Source organism: Anas platyrhynchos, chromosome 1 (genome assembly GCF_047663525.1).
Source record: "Anas platyrhynchos isolate ZD024472 breed Pekin duck chromosome 1, IASCAAS_PekinDuck_T2T, whole genome shotgun sequence".
Taxonomy (NCBI): domain Eukaryota; kingdom Metazoa; phylum Chordata; class Aves; order Anseriformes; family Anatidae; genus Anas; species Anas platyrhynchos.
In genome coordinates this window covers 164,576,756-164,594,131 of record NC_092587.1, presented here as the reverse complement: position 1 = coordinate 164,594,131, position 17,376 = coordinate 164,576,756, and the positions used below count along the sequence as shown (strand labels likewise).

The following is a 17,376-nucleotide window of genomic DNA, read 5'->3' as shown; positions in this document are numbered from 1 at the left end:
GAGGAGAGCCCACAAAACATGGCAGTGCATTTTAACCTTGCTTTGTGCCCTACATTACTCTGAGGACCAAGCTTTTCCTTGAATTTAAGACCACAGGTCCAGAAGAAACCTCACCATGACACTGAATCAAGTCCTTCCTATTACAGGCAGACACATTTAATAAAGCTCAGGCTCTACAAATGAACAGGTTTTCTTGCTCTTGCTACTCCTCTTGAAAGGCAACATTTGTCCAACAGAGCTATCCAGTGGTTTTGTGAAGTGTGAATGAGGCTAAGGTGAGGCAAGTGAAAAGAATCAAGTTAGAGACAGCTTTCATGAGACAAAGGTGTCATTGAAAGAGCACAGGAGTTACAGAAGCAAGCTGTTAGCACTACACGCTGGAAAGACCAGCGAGCCAGGAGAGTTATTTAAGGCTGTCTGCAAGTACAGAAGGCTGCAAGTGGCCACATCATTTTCTGATCCTTTCTGCCAAAGAAACTGCAGAGAATTGCTCTTGACACATGTACATATATGCAATCACTTCTCAATGACCACTTGTGCCAAAAAGGAGTTTCCTTTTAGGTGGTACAAGTGAACTCATCCTGAATTTGTTGTAAGGTGCAATGTGCAGATGGCTCTGAAGAAAGATGCATACCAGCCTGTAAATACTCCAGAACTTGGTCTACCATCAATACCGTATCCGAACCACCAGTTGCCAAAGGAAAGTCAGATCTGGATCAGATATAAGATTGCTTCTATTTCTGTCGAATTAAACACAATTTTTTGGATATAAAGTTTATGTTGGCTGTGGGGGCCAGACAATACCTGATCCTGTGTTTTTGGGACAATATTACCCCTTCTAAAAAAGCTGGAACAGATTTAAACTTGCACAATGAGTTTTTAAGGAGTGTTGACTTATTTTGTGCTTTCTGGCACAAAATCTCCAGGAATGATCCAGTCTGTCAGCTTGAGGATGGACGAACCCCTTGGATCTAGGGGCCAGGATGCAGCCTTAACTTTCCCAGGGTAATAACATAACCACAAGGCCACACAATTGGAGTATTTTTCTCCTCCTTCACTCTCTAAATGTGTGCTTCTGTTTGCACCAGGGCAGGCATGCTTCATGTGAAACTTTGATTTGGGAACCACTCCAGGCATGCTTAGGTGTGTTTTGTTTCCCATCAGCAAGCTCAGCATTTTGGGACAATGAACAGACCTGAGCTCCCTTGAGAGATGGCAAAAAGAGGTTTGCTCCACCCTAACACCATCTTAATCACTCAACTTCTTCCCAGCAATTTAGAGATACGCAACTCAAGTGCTGTGGCCTGGTTGCTTAGGCCATGCACTGTCGAAAAAACTGGGGTTGGACGCCTGTAGTAGGTGGTCTGAATCTGTCTCCTTTTGGGGGTGAAACAGGCTGTGCACTAACATACCTCTGCAACTGCAGGCAGTTTTCAGTTACCACAACCTGATCTGATTTCCTCAAATCAAATTTCCTGCAAGTGATAGGGATGAAAATTCATCCCATTGGTAGGCTCACTGAGATCCACTAGAAGCAATTTCACATCTACACACTGCTTTTGATTTAAAAGCAAATCAGGGCCCCTTGGGTTAAAAATGAATGAAATATTTAAGAGCAGAAGAAAACTAAGTAACCATCAGGAGTTTTGCCTCTCTTTATAGCTAAGCCACGTAGTATGAGCTAATGCTGAAATGACTCATTACAAGATGATGCTTGCTGGTGTGAAAATAGAGAAAAATTCAGCATCCTGAAATACTGAAGCGTCTGGCTCATTTTATTTTAATACCTCAGTTTTCTGAATTAAGCTAACTTCTCTGCTAATAGCTTTGTGAACATACATGTAGTCCTGCTGATACACCACAGCATAATAAAAACTGAATCACACTTAGTTGCACTGTTAAAATAATTAAAAATCTATTTCTGCTTTGTGAATGGATTTCCAAATTCAGAGCTGGTTTGCTCTCTTTTCACACGTTAAACTCCACACTGTGCTTCCTCTGAAAAACACCTAGTATTCAGCGTGCTGGCCGAAGTGATTGCTCATGATGTGGTTTCCCAGTGGCCTTGACATCCCACCACTAGGTCTGCAGGAATAAAATTCTGCAGAAATGAGCACTTCTGAGGTACCTCAAATAAGCCTGAAAGACCCACGCTTGTTATTTTCTTAGAAACTTTGCAGCTTTTCCTCTCCTGTTGCTTCCAGTGCATGATGACATACAGCTGCTAAAAGAAGATCCTATCTAGTTTTAAGTGGCAGTCGCTCTGCACTAACCTCCATTAAGAATTAAAAACCAAATATTACCCCATGCCCCCAAATTTACATTTTCAAGAACCTCATCTGTGCCACTGTTACACACGTGCGTGTGTACAGAGGGAGGCAGCAAGGTGCTATTTGCTGCCAAACTTCCAGAAGGATGACACTGGAAAATACAATTAAGAAAATTACACCTCCACCCCTTGCTGGGGAGAAGAGAGGAGCCTTCGGCAGGTGACTCGGTTGTGCCTTAGTTTCCTGAGAAAGGAGGAAAAGTTTCAGGGGCATCTCAGAAGTGCCTGAAGAAGGGACAATGGCATCAACGCTGCTCCCACCCTCTGTCCCCTTCCACCACTAATGCATCTTGGTGACATCTCGGTCCCTAGCAGCAATGCTGAACAAAATGATCCCTGGCCAAACTGGCTCATTTGGAAGAGGAGGAATTCACAGGGGAACACAGTAATCATCATTAAAATCAGCGATCTGCCAACAGTTATGAATACCGCAGTGTCTCAAACATAACTTTGCTCTCTGTATTTAGCGTGTGGCACAGTTCAGTACCTGAAATAACTGCCTGTGTAACTCTGCAGCCAGCAAGCCCCAACCTTTTCTGAAAATCCTCCTTCTTGGCAGGTTTCCAAAGAACAGGAACCCAATGCCAAGTTCTCCAGCAGGAAAGCGCCGAAGGAGATCATCACAGAGGCTGCAATGTGTTTTAAATGATGGAAACAACACTTTCAGACATAGATGTACGCGAGGTATTTGAAACAAAGTCCTCGGAGATTAAGTGCTCTGCTCAGGTTTACCTAGCGTGTTTCAGACAGGTGTCTCAGGAAACCAAATCCTGGCTCTAGAGACCCAACAAATGCACTCGTTGTGGCAATGACGGCATCCATGATTTTCTCCTCGTAAGCTGGTACGTACTATACAAAGCACACACAGGGTATTTTTCCTCCTATTTAAAGTTCATTATAAGCACTTTGTGCGTTGAAAAATGCTCTGGGCGCACCTATCAGATTTTCCATCAAAACAGCTCAGTGTCTGGTAGGGGCAGCAGAATTGGTCGATTTATTTCATAAAACTTTATGTACAAAGCAGCAGTATCCATGAACTTAATGGTCAGAATATCGAGTCTACAGGGGTAATTTTTATTACAATTTATGGCAAGATTACCCATACGCCACAGTTTTTGGATTTTATTGAGATTTTATGGGACTATATGGCTACAGCAGTTAACTGCACCCAGCATAGCTATGGTTCACAAGGAATGGGAATTGGCACCGAACACAGTGTAACTAATCTACCAGAGAATATTAATTGCTAGGATCCCATCAAAGGCAATATTTAAAATCATTTCACCAATCACATAATTCGCACGAAACCTGTAGAAGAGTAGCTGTGTGTAGAAATGCAAAGGTGAGAGCGATTGCATGGATGGAATATGTGCACATATGTAAGCATCTCTGTCGCTGGGTTGTGTACAGAAACATACAACACCATTTTTTATTTTTTTTAGACAAAGGATTTTGTTCCTTCCCAGCTACTGGAATGTTGTGGGATCTCATGTATGCAAAAACCAAACTACTGAGCCTACTGAGATTTAAACCATACTCAGCATAAAATACACAAATACTGTATCACCAAAAGTAAACAGGGAAAACAATGACAGATTATATTTAATATTAAATAAAATACCGCAAAGCCACTACAAAAATAGTAGCAGATTGCAACTAACACATTTCAACAGTCTACAGATATATAAGACACCAGAAAGTTTCCAGTAGGTTGGTCCAACTCACAGTAAAACCCAAGGCAGGGATAAAGTAAATGAGAAGTTTTATGCATGTGTTTCAGCTGGATCCAAATTTGTGGGTTAAAAGCAACTAGATCAAAGCTCAGGGCTGACAACAGTTCGGAACTGAAGGACCAGAGGCATTCTTGGCACTGAAGACAAGGAATTAACAGCTTCCAATAGGTGTAGGGACTCAGGACATGTCGAAATGGCCTTCCTAATCCTCCTTATGCTTGGCTTCACAAACAAAGCTGGAATACATATCTACCTCATTTTCCTTCCAAACCGGCTGCTAACAAGAAACATATATGATGCTAAATCCATTGCTGATAAATATTTGAAGAGTGCGTGCTTCTGTGGTGAAAAAATCTACACGTGTCACTAGTGAGTCGCAAGGTCTGACTTTTCTGGAGATTTAAGAAGACTGCCAACACAAGCTACTTTGTCTGAAACAACCTCCTTCTCAGTTCTAAGCAGCAAAGTATATCTTGCAACCTGTATTTTAGCTCTCCATTCTGGTAAGAATTACTGTTTACTTCAGTTCTTAAATATATGCACTATCTCCAGTGACAGGGGTTCCTCCCCAAACACAAGCCTGTTTCTCTCCCTGGCTAGCCACTGCCAACCTGCTTCTCCTTTCCAAGAACCACTAATATTTCTTCCAGACACTGCGGTAACAGAGGGATTGAGATTCACATAGCAAACATTTTGAGGGGTAGGAAGGTGGAGGCAGACAGGTTGGAGTATCTACCGCCTCGAAAGATGTGTGTCCAACAACAAAAATTACAGCTAATCCAGAAACTCTCCACCCTGGTGCAACTCAGATCCAAAATCTACTGAAATGCAGAAAGGATAATTGCTTCCCATGAAATGAAAAAGGCAACATTACTGGTTTTAATTAAGCGTCTCTTCCATAGCATGAATTATACAAGCAGACCATACAATCTGACCTTTAAACATACGGAATGGTTCTTAGATTTGTAACTTTGTACTACAAATTGCATTAACATTTGTGGGATAAACTTTACAGTTGGTGGAAATATAGCATGTATGTGTATATAAATACAGTAGACTGTACTTTAAAAAAATGGGTAGTGAATAACATAATCTAGTAGTATTACCTGTTTTAAATCACAGCAAAATCTGTAGCAACAGGTACTGTGTTTAGTACTTATGAGTCTATCAACATTTAGGAATATGGCATGTGTAAGCTGTGAAAAGATGAAATCCTGCTATTTCTCCTAGGTCTATACACAGATGTAGCAACACACAAATTGTCTGTGCCAGTGTCTTTACGGGGGCTTACATACATGAAAAGGTGAAGTTCGGGTGTCAAATTTAAGTTTGTAATGTTTTGAATGTTGTATTTTGCAACTTGCTTCATCTTTTGAAAACTTTAAAAACTTTAAAGAGTGAAAAAACACCTGAACCTGAAGAAAACAGAAGTGCCAAAGCTGTGGAGGTCTTTGGTGCACCATCACCAGGGGGAGCTTCTGGAACATCCTTCAGTGAATGGAGCAACTCTATGAAGTATGGAGACCAGTTTTTAGGGATATTATCTTTGACAAAATCTGCCGCTAGAGGGACATGATTTGCCAGTAGTATTTGTGGATATCATCTGAGAGGAAAGCAGTGGAAAGACTCAGCCTAATTGGACCAGAGTCTGTAGGGGAATGTGCTGTTACCATGCCAGGCCGTTTTGCTCCTCTCTATCAGAGCCTCTCCTTGTTCCCTTCCGCAGTACAAATTCTGCCTGGATATCTTTTCTTTCAAAATCCCAGCAAACCTTCTCCTTGCCTTTCTTGTGTTTTTTACCCCTTAAGGGGATTTTGATTTTTTTTGTCAGAGCTCCATACTTGGCTGGCTTTCTACAAGTGCTTATGAATACCAAAAAACAGACAACCATCCAAACTAAACCCGAGGCTCATGGCACAATGCCACAGAGGTTCTAGAGTTTTGCACCAAAAAAAGCTGGTATAAATTTTTTCACATGGAAAATGCTACATTTTTTCTGTACTCTCGGTTTCAGGAAGAGCGGAATAGTTTTTTTGAAACTTTGTTCTCAAAGTAATAATAGAAAAAGAAAAAAAAGAAAAAAAAGAAAAAAAAGAAAAAAAAGAAAAAAAAAAAAGGAACAGCCTGAGGCAGAAATACGACATGTAAAATGTTAGCCTAAATGGTTAACATATAGACAAACTTTGAGCAACTGAAGACAGGGTTTTAATGGAAACTCTTGGGCAACCTTATCCATAGGTGTTGCTACCTTCTGTGCCTCTAATTGCACTTTTGAGCAACACACGCTATTGCTGAACAGGGGGAAAAAGGTGAGGAAAGAGTTTTTCATTTATTTTAATGTGCTGGAATACTTAAATATATAATAATGCCTGGTGGTTATCGTGCACAAAAAAATCTTCAAACACTCTTCAAGGTTTTGGATGACCAGAGAACAATGGTGACCACTGAAGGAAGCAATCTTTGCCCTGCAGACAGTAGGGGAGTGTGCGTGTAACTGCATGTGTGTGTGTGCACATCTGAGATTAGAGGTTTTGGGGATTACAGAAAGCTGTCAAAAATGGGTAGGTATTTAGTAAGACTTTGCAAATGCCCAGTGTTGTATTACCAACACTGATCCCAAATGTATAGTCTTCTGATTACCTTCTAATTATGATGTTTTAATAAGTTCCTAAAATGCTCTAATCCTGATTTTGGCTTAAAATAGGTGAAATGAGAGGTTTTCATCCTGCAACAAGACTGAATCTTGTCCTGCAATCTGACTGAAGGGTGCTTTTGTAGCATGATACGTAGGGAATACAGTGTGTGATGCAGGACCTGATGGGATGCTCATATCTGTGCCTGGTCAAGTTATGGAGCAGATCCTCCTAGAAACCATAGTAAGGTGTATGGAAGACAGGGAAGTGACTGCAGACAAGGGAAGAGTAACTGCCATCATCTACCTGGACTTGCACAAAACCTTTTATATATTCCCAAACAGCATTCTTTTCTGTAAATTGGAGAGACATAGATTTGAGGGATGGACTGTTCAGTGGATAAGCAATTGGCTAGATGTCCACATCCAAAGGGTAGTGCTCAAAGCCTCAATGTCCAGGTGGAGACCAGAGAAGAGTGCTGACCCTCAGGGGACCCTTACTGTTTAGTATCTTCACTGGTGACATGGACATGTCACTGTCCATGGGGGTGTTCAAGTAAAGGTTGGACCTGGTGCTTAGGGACATTGTTTAGTGGGTGACATTGGTAGTAGGGTGATGTCTGGACCAGACGTCCTGGAGTTCTCTTCCAACCTTAATGATTCTATGATTCTATGACAGTGGGACTGAGTGCATCCTCAAGTTTTCAGATGACATCAAGCTGAGTAGTGCAGTTCATAGGGAGGGGATGCCATACAGAGGGACCTCGACAGGCTTCAAAAGTGGGCCCAAATGGAACTGATGAAGTTCAACAAGGACAAATACAAAGTCCAACCCATGTGCAGGGACAATCCCAAATGTACAGGATGGGTGACGAATGGACTGAGAGCAGCCCTGTGCAGAACTTGGGGGTGTTGGTGGATGAAAAATTCAACATGATCTGTCAATGTGTCCTTGCAGCCCAGAAAGCCAACCCTATCCTGAGCTGCATCAAAAGCAGCATGGCCAGCAAGACAAGGGAGGTGGTCTTCCCCCTCTGCTGTGCTCTCGTGAGATCCCACATGGAGCACTGTTTTCAGCTCTAGGGTCCCCAGCACAAGAAAGACATGAAGAAAGACATTAGAGCAGGTCCAGAGGACGCCCAGAGGGCTGGAGCATCTCTCCTACGAAGAGAGGCTGAGAGAGCTGGGGTTGTTCAGCCAGGAGAAGAGAAGACTCTGGGGAGACCTAAGTGAAGTCTTATTTAAAGGGAGCCTAAAGGAAAGATGGGGATGGATTCTTTACGAGGGAATTTAGTGATAAGACAAGGAATAATGGTTTTAAACTAAAAGAAAGCAGGCGTACAAGAAATATAAGGATGAAATCCCTCACTCTAAGAGAGGTGAGACACTGGAACAGGTTTCTCAGAGACGCTGTGAATGCCCCATCCCTGGAGGTGTTCAAGGCCTAGTCAGATAGGGCTTTGAGCAACCTGGCCTGGTGGGAGGTGGGACACAGGGAATGCCCATGGCAGGGGGTTGGAACTAGATGAGCTTTAAGGTCCCTTCCAACCCAAACTATTCTGTGACTGTATGCTGCTAGCAGCTCATGTACACGGGAGCTAACTCTCTGCAAACTCATCCGGTCTTCAATGCTGCAGAAAAGGTTTGATTTAACGTGAAACCTTGTGACTGAAAAACATGAGAGAGGAGACAGGACAGAGAGCAGAAATGATAAGCACATTTGGAGGGAGAAAAGTAGATCTGAGATTCTCCTGAAGGACTGGACTGTGACTGAGAGCACCAGGATGAATGATTTAAGGAAGCACAGCAATAGAAAAGCAATAGAAAAGATGACAGTACGGAATAGAAATATTAACAGATAAGGAGGGAGAGATGAAGCAGAGCTGCCGAAACTAATGCTTAAAAGATAGTCTGGAAAGGCCAGTAAAGAGAAAAAAAAAAAAAAAAAAAAAAAAAAAAAAACGAGGAGGTGAAAAGAGAGGAAGATAGAGGAGGAGACAGATTTCTTGTCTCCTCCTGAACGGAAGAGAGAATTCAAACAGAACATGAAGAAAGATGTTTTTGCTTCAACTCCCTAGAAAGCAGCTGTTGGAAGGACAGTTTTGTTGGAGAGGAAGATGGACTTTATGGATCCTGTGAAGGATTAGGGGAAGCAGAAAGACATCCGAGCAAAACATCTGGAGGCTGGATTAAAAGAAGGTGGTAGCTTAGGAAGTTTTTGCAATAAAACTAAAAATGAAAAGGTCCTAGTCAAACCTGGGAAGAAAAGCAAAATTCACCACAAGAAAAGTAAAACTGGGATCTTGGAGGGAATAACAATGAAAAATACTTATCTATATATCCCATTTCTTCCATGTTTTTCCTAAGTACCTGTGACTAGAAATATAGGAGAGATCTTAAATTTGGTCTCATGTAATTGTGTAAATCATGTAATTTTAGCATTGAAAAATGCTATCTGCTCAGGAAATCTCATTCAGGTGAAAAGGGCTTAGGTATAGGCTAATGTAAAATACATATTCAAGCTCTTCCCAATCACAAGTCTGTATCATCAACATTGTCTCTAATTTAGACCCAAAGCAGCAACAATACAGGGATTATGGGACAAATGTTCTCTATCCGTGGATTGACTTTGTTTCAGTGTGTGCATTTTTTTGGTTCTGAAAATGATCAACGTTCATGTGAAAGTTGAAAGTAGTGACTTCATATGTTTCTAAATCTGCATTTCCCCATCGGATGGTAGAGGATTAGCTACCAATTCAATTCATCCAAGATGATGTGTTAGCATCTGTGTATATTTATTTCTTGTTTCCAGCACAAAAGCTGACTACTGAATGGAAGTTAGTCTGTGCATACATGAAATTTGTTTCCTCAGTTAATCTATGCAACATCACTGTTACATTTATACTGTTTTACATTAAAAAAAAAAAAGAAAGAAAATCACACTCCAGCAAAAGATGACAAAAGATGACTACCTAGAGTAGATTGCTGCCCATTATTCTTCTATTGTATTTTTTCAAATTAACCTGCACATTTATATAAAAAGAATTAGTGATAGCAAAATGAGTAAAACTGATGAGAGAAAAATAAAAATAAAAGAAAGCTTAATCCCTTCTTTTTCTTTAGCTATACATTAATAGGTGCTGCAGGGCTGGTTAATGATCTCTGCCAATAATCATACAAAGGAGAGATTGTCAGGGCAGCTCAGGAGGCCTAGAGCTTGTGGGCTGAAATCCCTATAGCACATTAAATTCTGGAATTTGGTTGACGAAGCCAGGGTAGTGAATTTCCAGTTTTACAAGATCAGGAGGTGCTTCACATGGAGGAGACTATTACCAGAGCCAACTAGCACCTTTGGAAAGAAAACAAATGGGAGAAATTCCGGATGAGCTCAAGGTCAGGTGCTGCTTAAAGCTCCAAAACCAAAATACAGACTAAAATTTAATTTTTTTTTTCAAACAATACAGTGAAACATTCTGCTTTCATTTATCACTTTTTGACAAAATGCCACAAGGTCCTAAAACTACATCATAGTATGAAGTGTACTAAAATTTCTTAAGCTGCAATTTTGAGGCTTAAAAACATACAGATCTGCTGTGTGCTTGTTTCCTATGGTCTATGCCTGTCAAAAGGACACATCCCATACTTGGGAACTGAGGGAATGGGAGGAGAACCAAAGACTGACGGACAACGAGATACTACTAAACAACAGAATGATCCATCACTGTGGAATGATCCATCACCATACAGTAATACACAGTCGTCAGTGCATCAAAAATAGACAGGAGAGTTGAAGAAGAAAGGTCTTGCAGTTGTAGAAATTTGTTCATTACGCAATTAGGTACTCAAGAGATGTTATGAGATGTATTAGTAAATGCCCCATAGCGTCATAAGCCCTAACGTAAGGTTATCTTGTCAGTACCCTCCCATTCCACCTCATGCAATACCTCATTTCAGGGGAGAATTGATCATATTTTATTCACCCATAAACAATGAACCTTGAAATGAGTCTCCCTCATTCCCTACATCATGTTCCCATCCCTATCTCTAATGCCTTCTTTACAGAGTTATGCTTTCCAAAGCATCCGAGCACATCTGTTTTCTCTTTTCTTCCTCCACCCACCATGTCACCATCTCTAACAATTTTTGCTGCCTTGGTAACTGTTGCTTTCTCATTTTTTCTTGCTCTCCAGCTCCCCTTTTTGTGTTCTTTGGACTCCTCTCCAAGAGTGTATCTGTCCTGGCATGTGCTTTCCTCCTCCCTTCACACCTCCACGAGCCTCTTATGTCCTGTGTCTGCAAAAATCATTCCCAACATATACACTCTGTGTGGTTTCCTTCCCTTTTGCTGTTTAATCTGGAAGAGGCAACCTAATTCAAAATATTGCACTGCCACTCCTTGAGCCTAATAAAACCTACTTCTCTGCAGCTGCTACCATTCTTTGTTCCAAAAGCCTTTCCTTCTTGTGTTCCTAGAGCACAACAAGTGCTTTCTCTTTGCATGGAAACAACCTCTCTGACTGTCTTTTCCCTGCCAAATCTCTCTCTCTCTTTTTTTTTTTTTTAGAACTGTATCACCTGGTGAGTTTTCCATGTCCATCTATGATGTTTTGTAGATTGTCATTATTCCGTTGTCCTATTTCTTCAGTTTCTAGGGAGGATCGATTTCTCTCAGGACAATACTTGACATGAGGTTGCCTGAGCACTTATCACCACTGCTGACCTCAACCCTTTTTTTTGTATTTATTTTAAAGAGCACCTATGATATGACTTTTAGAGGTTCATCCCCAGTAACAAAAGTTTTATGTCCTTCCAGCATATGACATAGCAAGTTTGTAAACTAACGGCTTTATAAGGTTGTTATGCTTTCCTCCTAGAAGAATAGTTTTAGAGATGCCACAGACGCACAGAACCAGTTCCACCTTACCTTTGACATGGCTTCTCCCGTCCTCCAACAGTGGTACTACTATAGTGTTGTTCATATTCCCAGGTGATCTCACAGCTGTATAGACAACAGGTACCGACTGTACCACCACGGGTATACGGTGCACGTGACTCATTTTGTTGGACTGCAAGTTCATGGGGCTTGAAGGTGGAACTGGATGGATAATGTGCAAAAACTGCTGGCCTCCAACACCAGATGCAGAGGCCACAAGAGGACCTGGAGTTAATACTGATGGGACAGATGCTGCTGAGGATACTGACGTTATTACCGTGGGTGATGAAGCTGGTCGACTAGAAGAAGAAGAAGAAGTAGAAGTAGAAGAAGGGGAGGAGGCTGATGCTGTCATGGAAACTGGTGAAGATGAGGCTGCTGTAGGGGACGATCTGGCTTTGTTTATTGATAAGTCCACTGGTTCAGTCTGTGTTTGGAAATGGTCTGTAGATAATGAATCCTCCGGGGGATCTGCCTTCATGTTGTTTAGTAACAAGGGTACAGCTTCCATATCTGGATAGTTGTGGACGTTTGGAGACTGTTGTGGAAAGACAAAGGACATATTTTTAGTTACATACGTGGCTAAAGGTGATGTGAACACACAATTGCTAACACACACTTATCAGACAAGTTGGTCCTGAAAACTACAGGATTTGCTCCTCTTTCTTGCGTCAGATTGTAATTTAAAGGACAAATCATGATACAAAGCACACACTTGTTTAGTTTGAACAGATTATAAAGAAAAATTTATATTCCCATTTCTTAGAAGGTGACAGGATTAACTGTTCGAAATCACCCTGCTTCTTTGAAGAATTCTCAAACTGTTTGGCTGCAAAAATTTTTAAACCTCCACAAGTAGGCACTATTTATATCGACAGAATATTTCCTCCTTACGTACACCTCTACGCCATTGTGTCATCCCCAATGGACATGGTCATCAATGTTTTTCAAGCAACTTTCCAAATGTTTTAAGATTGTAATGTCCTCCTGCTTGTCTACTTTTTTCTAGTCTAAGCAGACGTTGCTTCATCTTTCTGTCATAAGTGACCTTTAAAAGAACAAGCCTTAGCACTTGTTTGCTCTCTGCAGCAATTTTTAATTTTGTCTACACCTCTTTTCAGAAGGTTGCACCTTACACTAAATGCATCAAGCACTTCAGTTCAGTGTTTGACTTTCTGCATTCTCTACTGTTACAGATAGTGAACTTGCAGGTCAGAAGACAGACTCACACTTGTATGCTTACCCTCTTAAAGGTAACAATGGCTGCAACAATTCCTTATTCTGAATTAGCATGTTAGATATCCTTCATCAATGCTACATTTTATGTTTTTTATTTATTTTATTAAATAATTAAGTACAAGTTTCCTGAATTTGAAAAATAGCATGGTGCTTAAGGCCAACTCTTTCAAAGCAAATTTATTCTAGACTGGTGTCATCTGCTATTTTTATAGTTTTATTCCTTATTTCTATCGTCAAAGTGGTTAATAGAATTTTTGAATAATAATAGCAAGGCAAAGATAGATCCCTGGAGAAGCCCATTTGATATATCTTTTCTTTTTTGACAGTACATCATTAATAACTACTCCTAAAAAATGTTTTTCAAGCAATTTTCAATAGGAAGAGCAAGGAAGGACGTGCCCATCGATAACCTGGTAGTAAGACAAAGCACAGCTCTCAGCTCCTCAGCTAAATATTTCCATGGCACTGCACTGCAGCACTGATGCTCTGTGGGCTCAGTGCCACAGGCACACACGCTTCACTACCTACTGTAGTACAGAACCCAACCTAGACAAAAAACATTTGCCAAGCTACTTCAAACCTTGACCCAAAACAATTCTTCCATACACAGATCTAATAAGTTATCTTTTTGTAGTACCTAAACAGCTCTAAATGCATTCTCTCATTCTCAAGATAATAGTACTTATAAAAAAAAATATCAACATATTGTCAGAAACATTTAAAGCCACAAACATTTTAGTTAGTCTAAGCTAAGTAGGCTTATAATCAAGCAAGCTATGAATTTGCTTTGGGATTTTTATAATTAACTATGTTAAATATTTTCATTGAGAATCCTCTTGGTTTTGAGTCGGAGCCAAATCTCATCACAGAATGGAGTTCTATTGCAAAAGGAAAATAGAAACACTAACATTAAAAATTGTAAGAACAACAGCCTAAGTGGATATTATCCCCAGCATGCTGAAAGATGAGATGTTTAGTAGATCCTATATATTCATCTGATTTAGATATGTTATTGGACCTGACATTTCCCCCCATTTGAAAGCAAGAACATTTCTGGAACAGTGAGTCTCTTGCTCTATTCATATACAAATCACCTTAAAACAAAGGGACCCCAATTCATCTGGTTGCTAGACCCTGCTGTTCTCCTGTAACTCAAGTAACAAAAGCAAAAATCCCCTTATAAAGATAGTGTTAAGAACACAGAGTAAAGAACAGATCACTTTTCAAAGCCTGTAGCAAGCATGAGTGACCAGGTTACAAAAATCTCTTCTTCAACAAGGCAAAATGGTCTGTAATTGCTCAGTGATGACTGCTTACAACTTACCCTTAAACACCTTATCCTGGCTATCACCAGCAATGAGACTCTGCATTCATGCAATGATAAAAACAAAACTATACACGTCCATAGCACAAGTAGATTGTTTTACAAATCCTGACAAGAGCTGACAGAAGTTTTATATATGCAATAGGCAAACAGATTGGTTCTGCTTGACAGAGAGACTGGGGGTAGAGCAAAGGCAAGGTGGAAAGGGACACCCTGTACACCAAAAGCTTCATATGACTGAAAGCATCATCTTCTATCTTGCCAGCTTGAGAGAAACAGGGTAGATGGGATCAGTCCATGTACAAGAGAGACAAAGGATCCACATTTCCTTGTGCACGGGGCTGGGCAAAGATAGGCTACAGCAGCATCCAGGGGTAGATTTTTCTTCACTTGTTCTAAGAACAGGTCTTTGTTTTACTGAAGTAATTACACCTAGTCTTTTGGGACAAGAAGAAAAAAAAGAAAAGAAAAAAAGTATACTGAAGCAACAGACTACTGTGCAAATCATGTTCTCTTTTAACAACCCTTATATATTTACTCTTGTATATACTTAATTTTGCTTCACACAATCCCTATATTGCATTTGCCCTCCAGTATGTACACTCTTTCCAATCAGTTTCTTGATCGGTCCTTTGTACATTACTGCAGTCACCATGTAATATGGTAGTACAGGTAATTTTACTATTCCAGCCTTCAGTAGTGAGACTAAACTTGAAAAACTTACAATCCCTCCATGAATTTCTCTAAGGAAGATGAAAACTGGTTTGCACTCCTTTCCCTGCCAAAACACTTGGATTAAGAATGTCTTTGCTTTCATAAATTCAGGCTCTCTCTGACTTCAGTCAACATTACAAAAGCCACCAGGATACCATTAACTGCTTGTACATCCTTATGCTTAAGACAAAAATTGTAAATAAATTAGTTTTGTTTTGTACTGGTGGTGGTCAACAGAGGCGTCTACTCTAACAACTTGCTCCTCAGCAGTGACCCACACGTAGTGCAGGTGTTTCGCCAAAATCTCAGGATTTTAACCTAGCTGCCAAAGCTCTATTTAAATTGTATCTGAATCAAAACTCTGAATATTAAATTATCTTTATTTACTGGACATGCATGGCATAACAAAACAAGACTTTTTCCAATGATGATGACTATTCCAGCATTAGGAACTACATGACTAGAAGTGGAATCTAAGCCAAAAGGGATAGCTGAATACTCAGCACTTTACTTCTTAGCATCTTCTAAGAACATTATTAACTGAGATTTAACTGCTCATTTCCTTAGACAGTGAGTGTGGCTGTTGGTTTTATTTAATGGAACCACATCTTTTCTAATTCAGAGGCTCACAACACTATTGCTAGCATATTCAGAGATATACCCTCAGCCATTTTTTCAGCTCATAAAGTCAACTGGATTAAAAACAAGAGTGTTATAGTTTGTCCCCTCTGTACTCCTGCCTTTCTAACCTTATCTACTGATCTGGGCTTCTCCTGGTGCTGTGGGCTTGGCTGATGCTGATGTGGGGGTCAGAAACCTATTTTCCCCTGTCATCTCCCAGAAATGCCTGTGTTGCTTTTTTTTTCCAAACTTTGTTCTGGTTTTAGGGGTCTGAACTCTGTTGCTGAAGGTTTGGCAGCCTCCAGGGCATTTGGTGGGTCAGAAAGGGTTCAGCCTGAGGTCCCTGTAACCCCGTGGGCTGCCCTGGACACCCGCCCAGCCCGCAGCAGTACGACACGGGGACATGTGGCTCCATGTGGCTTCTCTTGTTTCATTGCTCCTTCCCTCTGGTGTGAGGGTGGGGAACAGCTTCAGACCTTGCTGCAGCTGGGGCTCAGAGGTGAACTGGGAGATGATTTTCCCTGCAACAGAGCCACCACGTCCTTGTGCCTGCAGAACGGGACTGTTAACCATCACCTGAAACCTGGACTGAAACAGAACCCCAAGGCAGATCAGGATGGCTCCCTACTAGAAAAAGGCTGCCAAACAATGCCGTAGCCTCTTCTAGTCACCATTCTTGGCTCGTGCTTTTTATGCCTGCCCTTTAAAGCTGTGCACCAGTACCCTCTGCAGTGCTCCATTTCATTAGCTTGCCGCTAATGAATGCTGCCAGGCACGTACCACGTCATCTCCCTATTCACAAAGCATTTGTTGGCTGTGTAAAAAAGCATTCCTTACTGCCTGTTTCCCCATCTCTCATGTAAAAAACAACCAGCCTGCTGCACAACCAGCCACAACACCTCGAGAGAAGCAAGGTACAGTTATGGCTGATGCTGAACTATCTGCCGGATGGACATCCTTTCCTGCACAGTTATACTTCACCTTCTTCCCAATCTCGTGAACACTACCTCCTTTTAACTTCTGATAGGCTTAATTTTGCAGCAGCCTCTCTCCACTCCTGGCAATCTTCTTGCAATGTCAGCATTGTCTCCCATCCATAACCAAGCCATGAAGAGCTCATCAGCAGCACAGCAGAGATTAACATCAGTGAAAACCCCAAAAATCTTTTTCGTTTTTAGCAACTCATCCTGGCAGCTTACACTCATGAACTTCAGAGGGTACTAAACTTCAGGGAGTCTTCATGCTTTTGTGGACTTTTATCGCTCTGCACGGCAGAGTTTACAACCCCCCAACAATCAGCTGTCCGCTTTTAAACTGCTCTTCCTTTCTGGCAGCATTCCCTCAAGGTCAGACAATTTGTAAGAAAGCGTACCAAAAAAGCTGTCCTTGATGACGGAAACCGAACAGACTAAATTTAGCATTTATAAAATAAGCTGGCTTTGAGGACAGGAAGTGAAAAAATAAATTGCTAACCGTTTAACTCTTCAAACATCACACAAAAAATACTGCTTAGTTGTCATCGTGCTGCCACGCCTCATTCTGCTCTGGCAGCAGCGATTTGAGGCAGGACATTTTTGTTTTGTCAGAGCTAAAGGAGGGTGTGATGAGAACATCATACATACTTTTCATTTCTAAAAAGCTTGCTACTATCTTAGCCACATCATCGCCACGGCTGCACCAAAGGGAGGAGGCTGAGCGGTGCAGGTACACGGTCTGCTGGGCTGGCAGTGCAGAACCGTGCCCAGCTAAAGCAGCTTGCAGCTCCGCCTGTCATGCTTGGAGGGTGAAACCCTAATTACCAGGAATATTCTGCAGGTCACAGATTTTAACACTTCACGTTAAATAAAACTC

The 17,376-nt window shown here is 41.2% G+C and overlaps 1 protein-coding gene across 8 annotated transcripts in view; it reads right to left on the bottom strand.

Annotated features, from left to right (window-relative positions):
• The window catches only part of KLF12 (KLF transcription factor 12), a 246,687-nt gene that overhangs the window by 83,510 nt on the left and 145,801 nt on the right, over positions 1 to 17,376 (bottom strand). For all 8 annotated transcript variants that reach the window (XM_027473007.3, XM_038185326.2, XM_027472998.3 and 5 more), the window contains one exon: positions 11,619 to 12,165. In XM_027473007.3, coding sequence (XP_027328808.1) covers positions 11,619 to 12,165 — 547 coding nt within the window. The remainder of the gene's footprint in view (positions 1 to 11,618; positions 12,166 to 17,376) is intronic.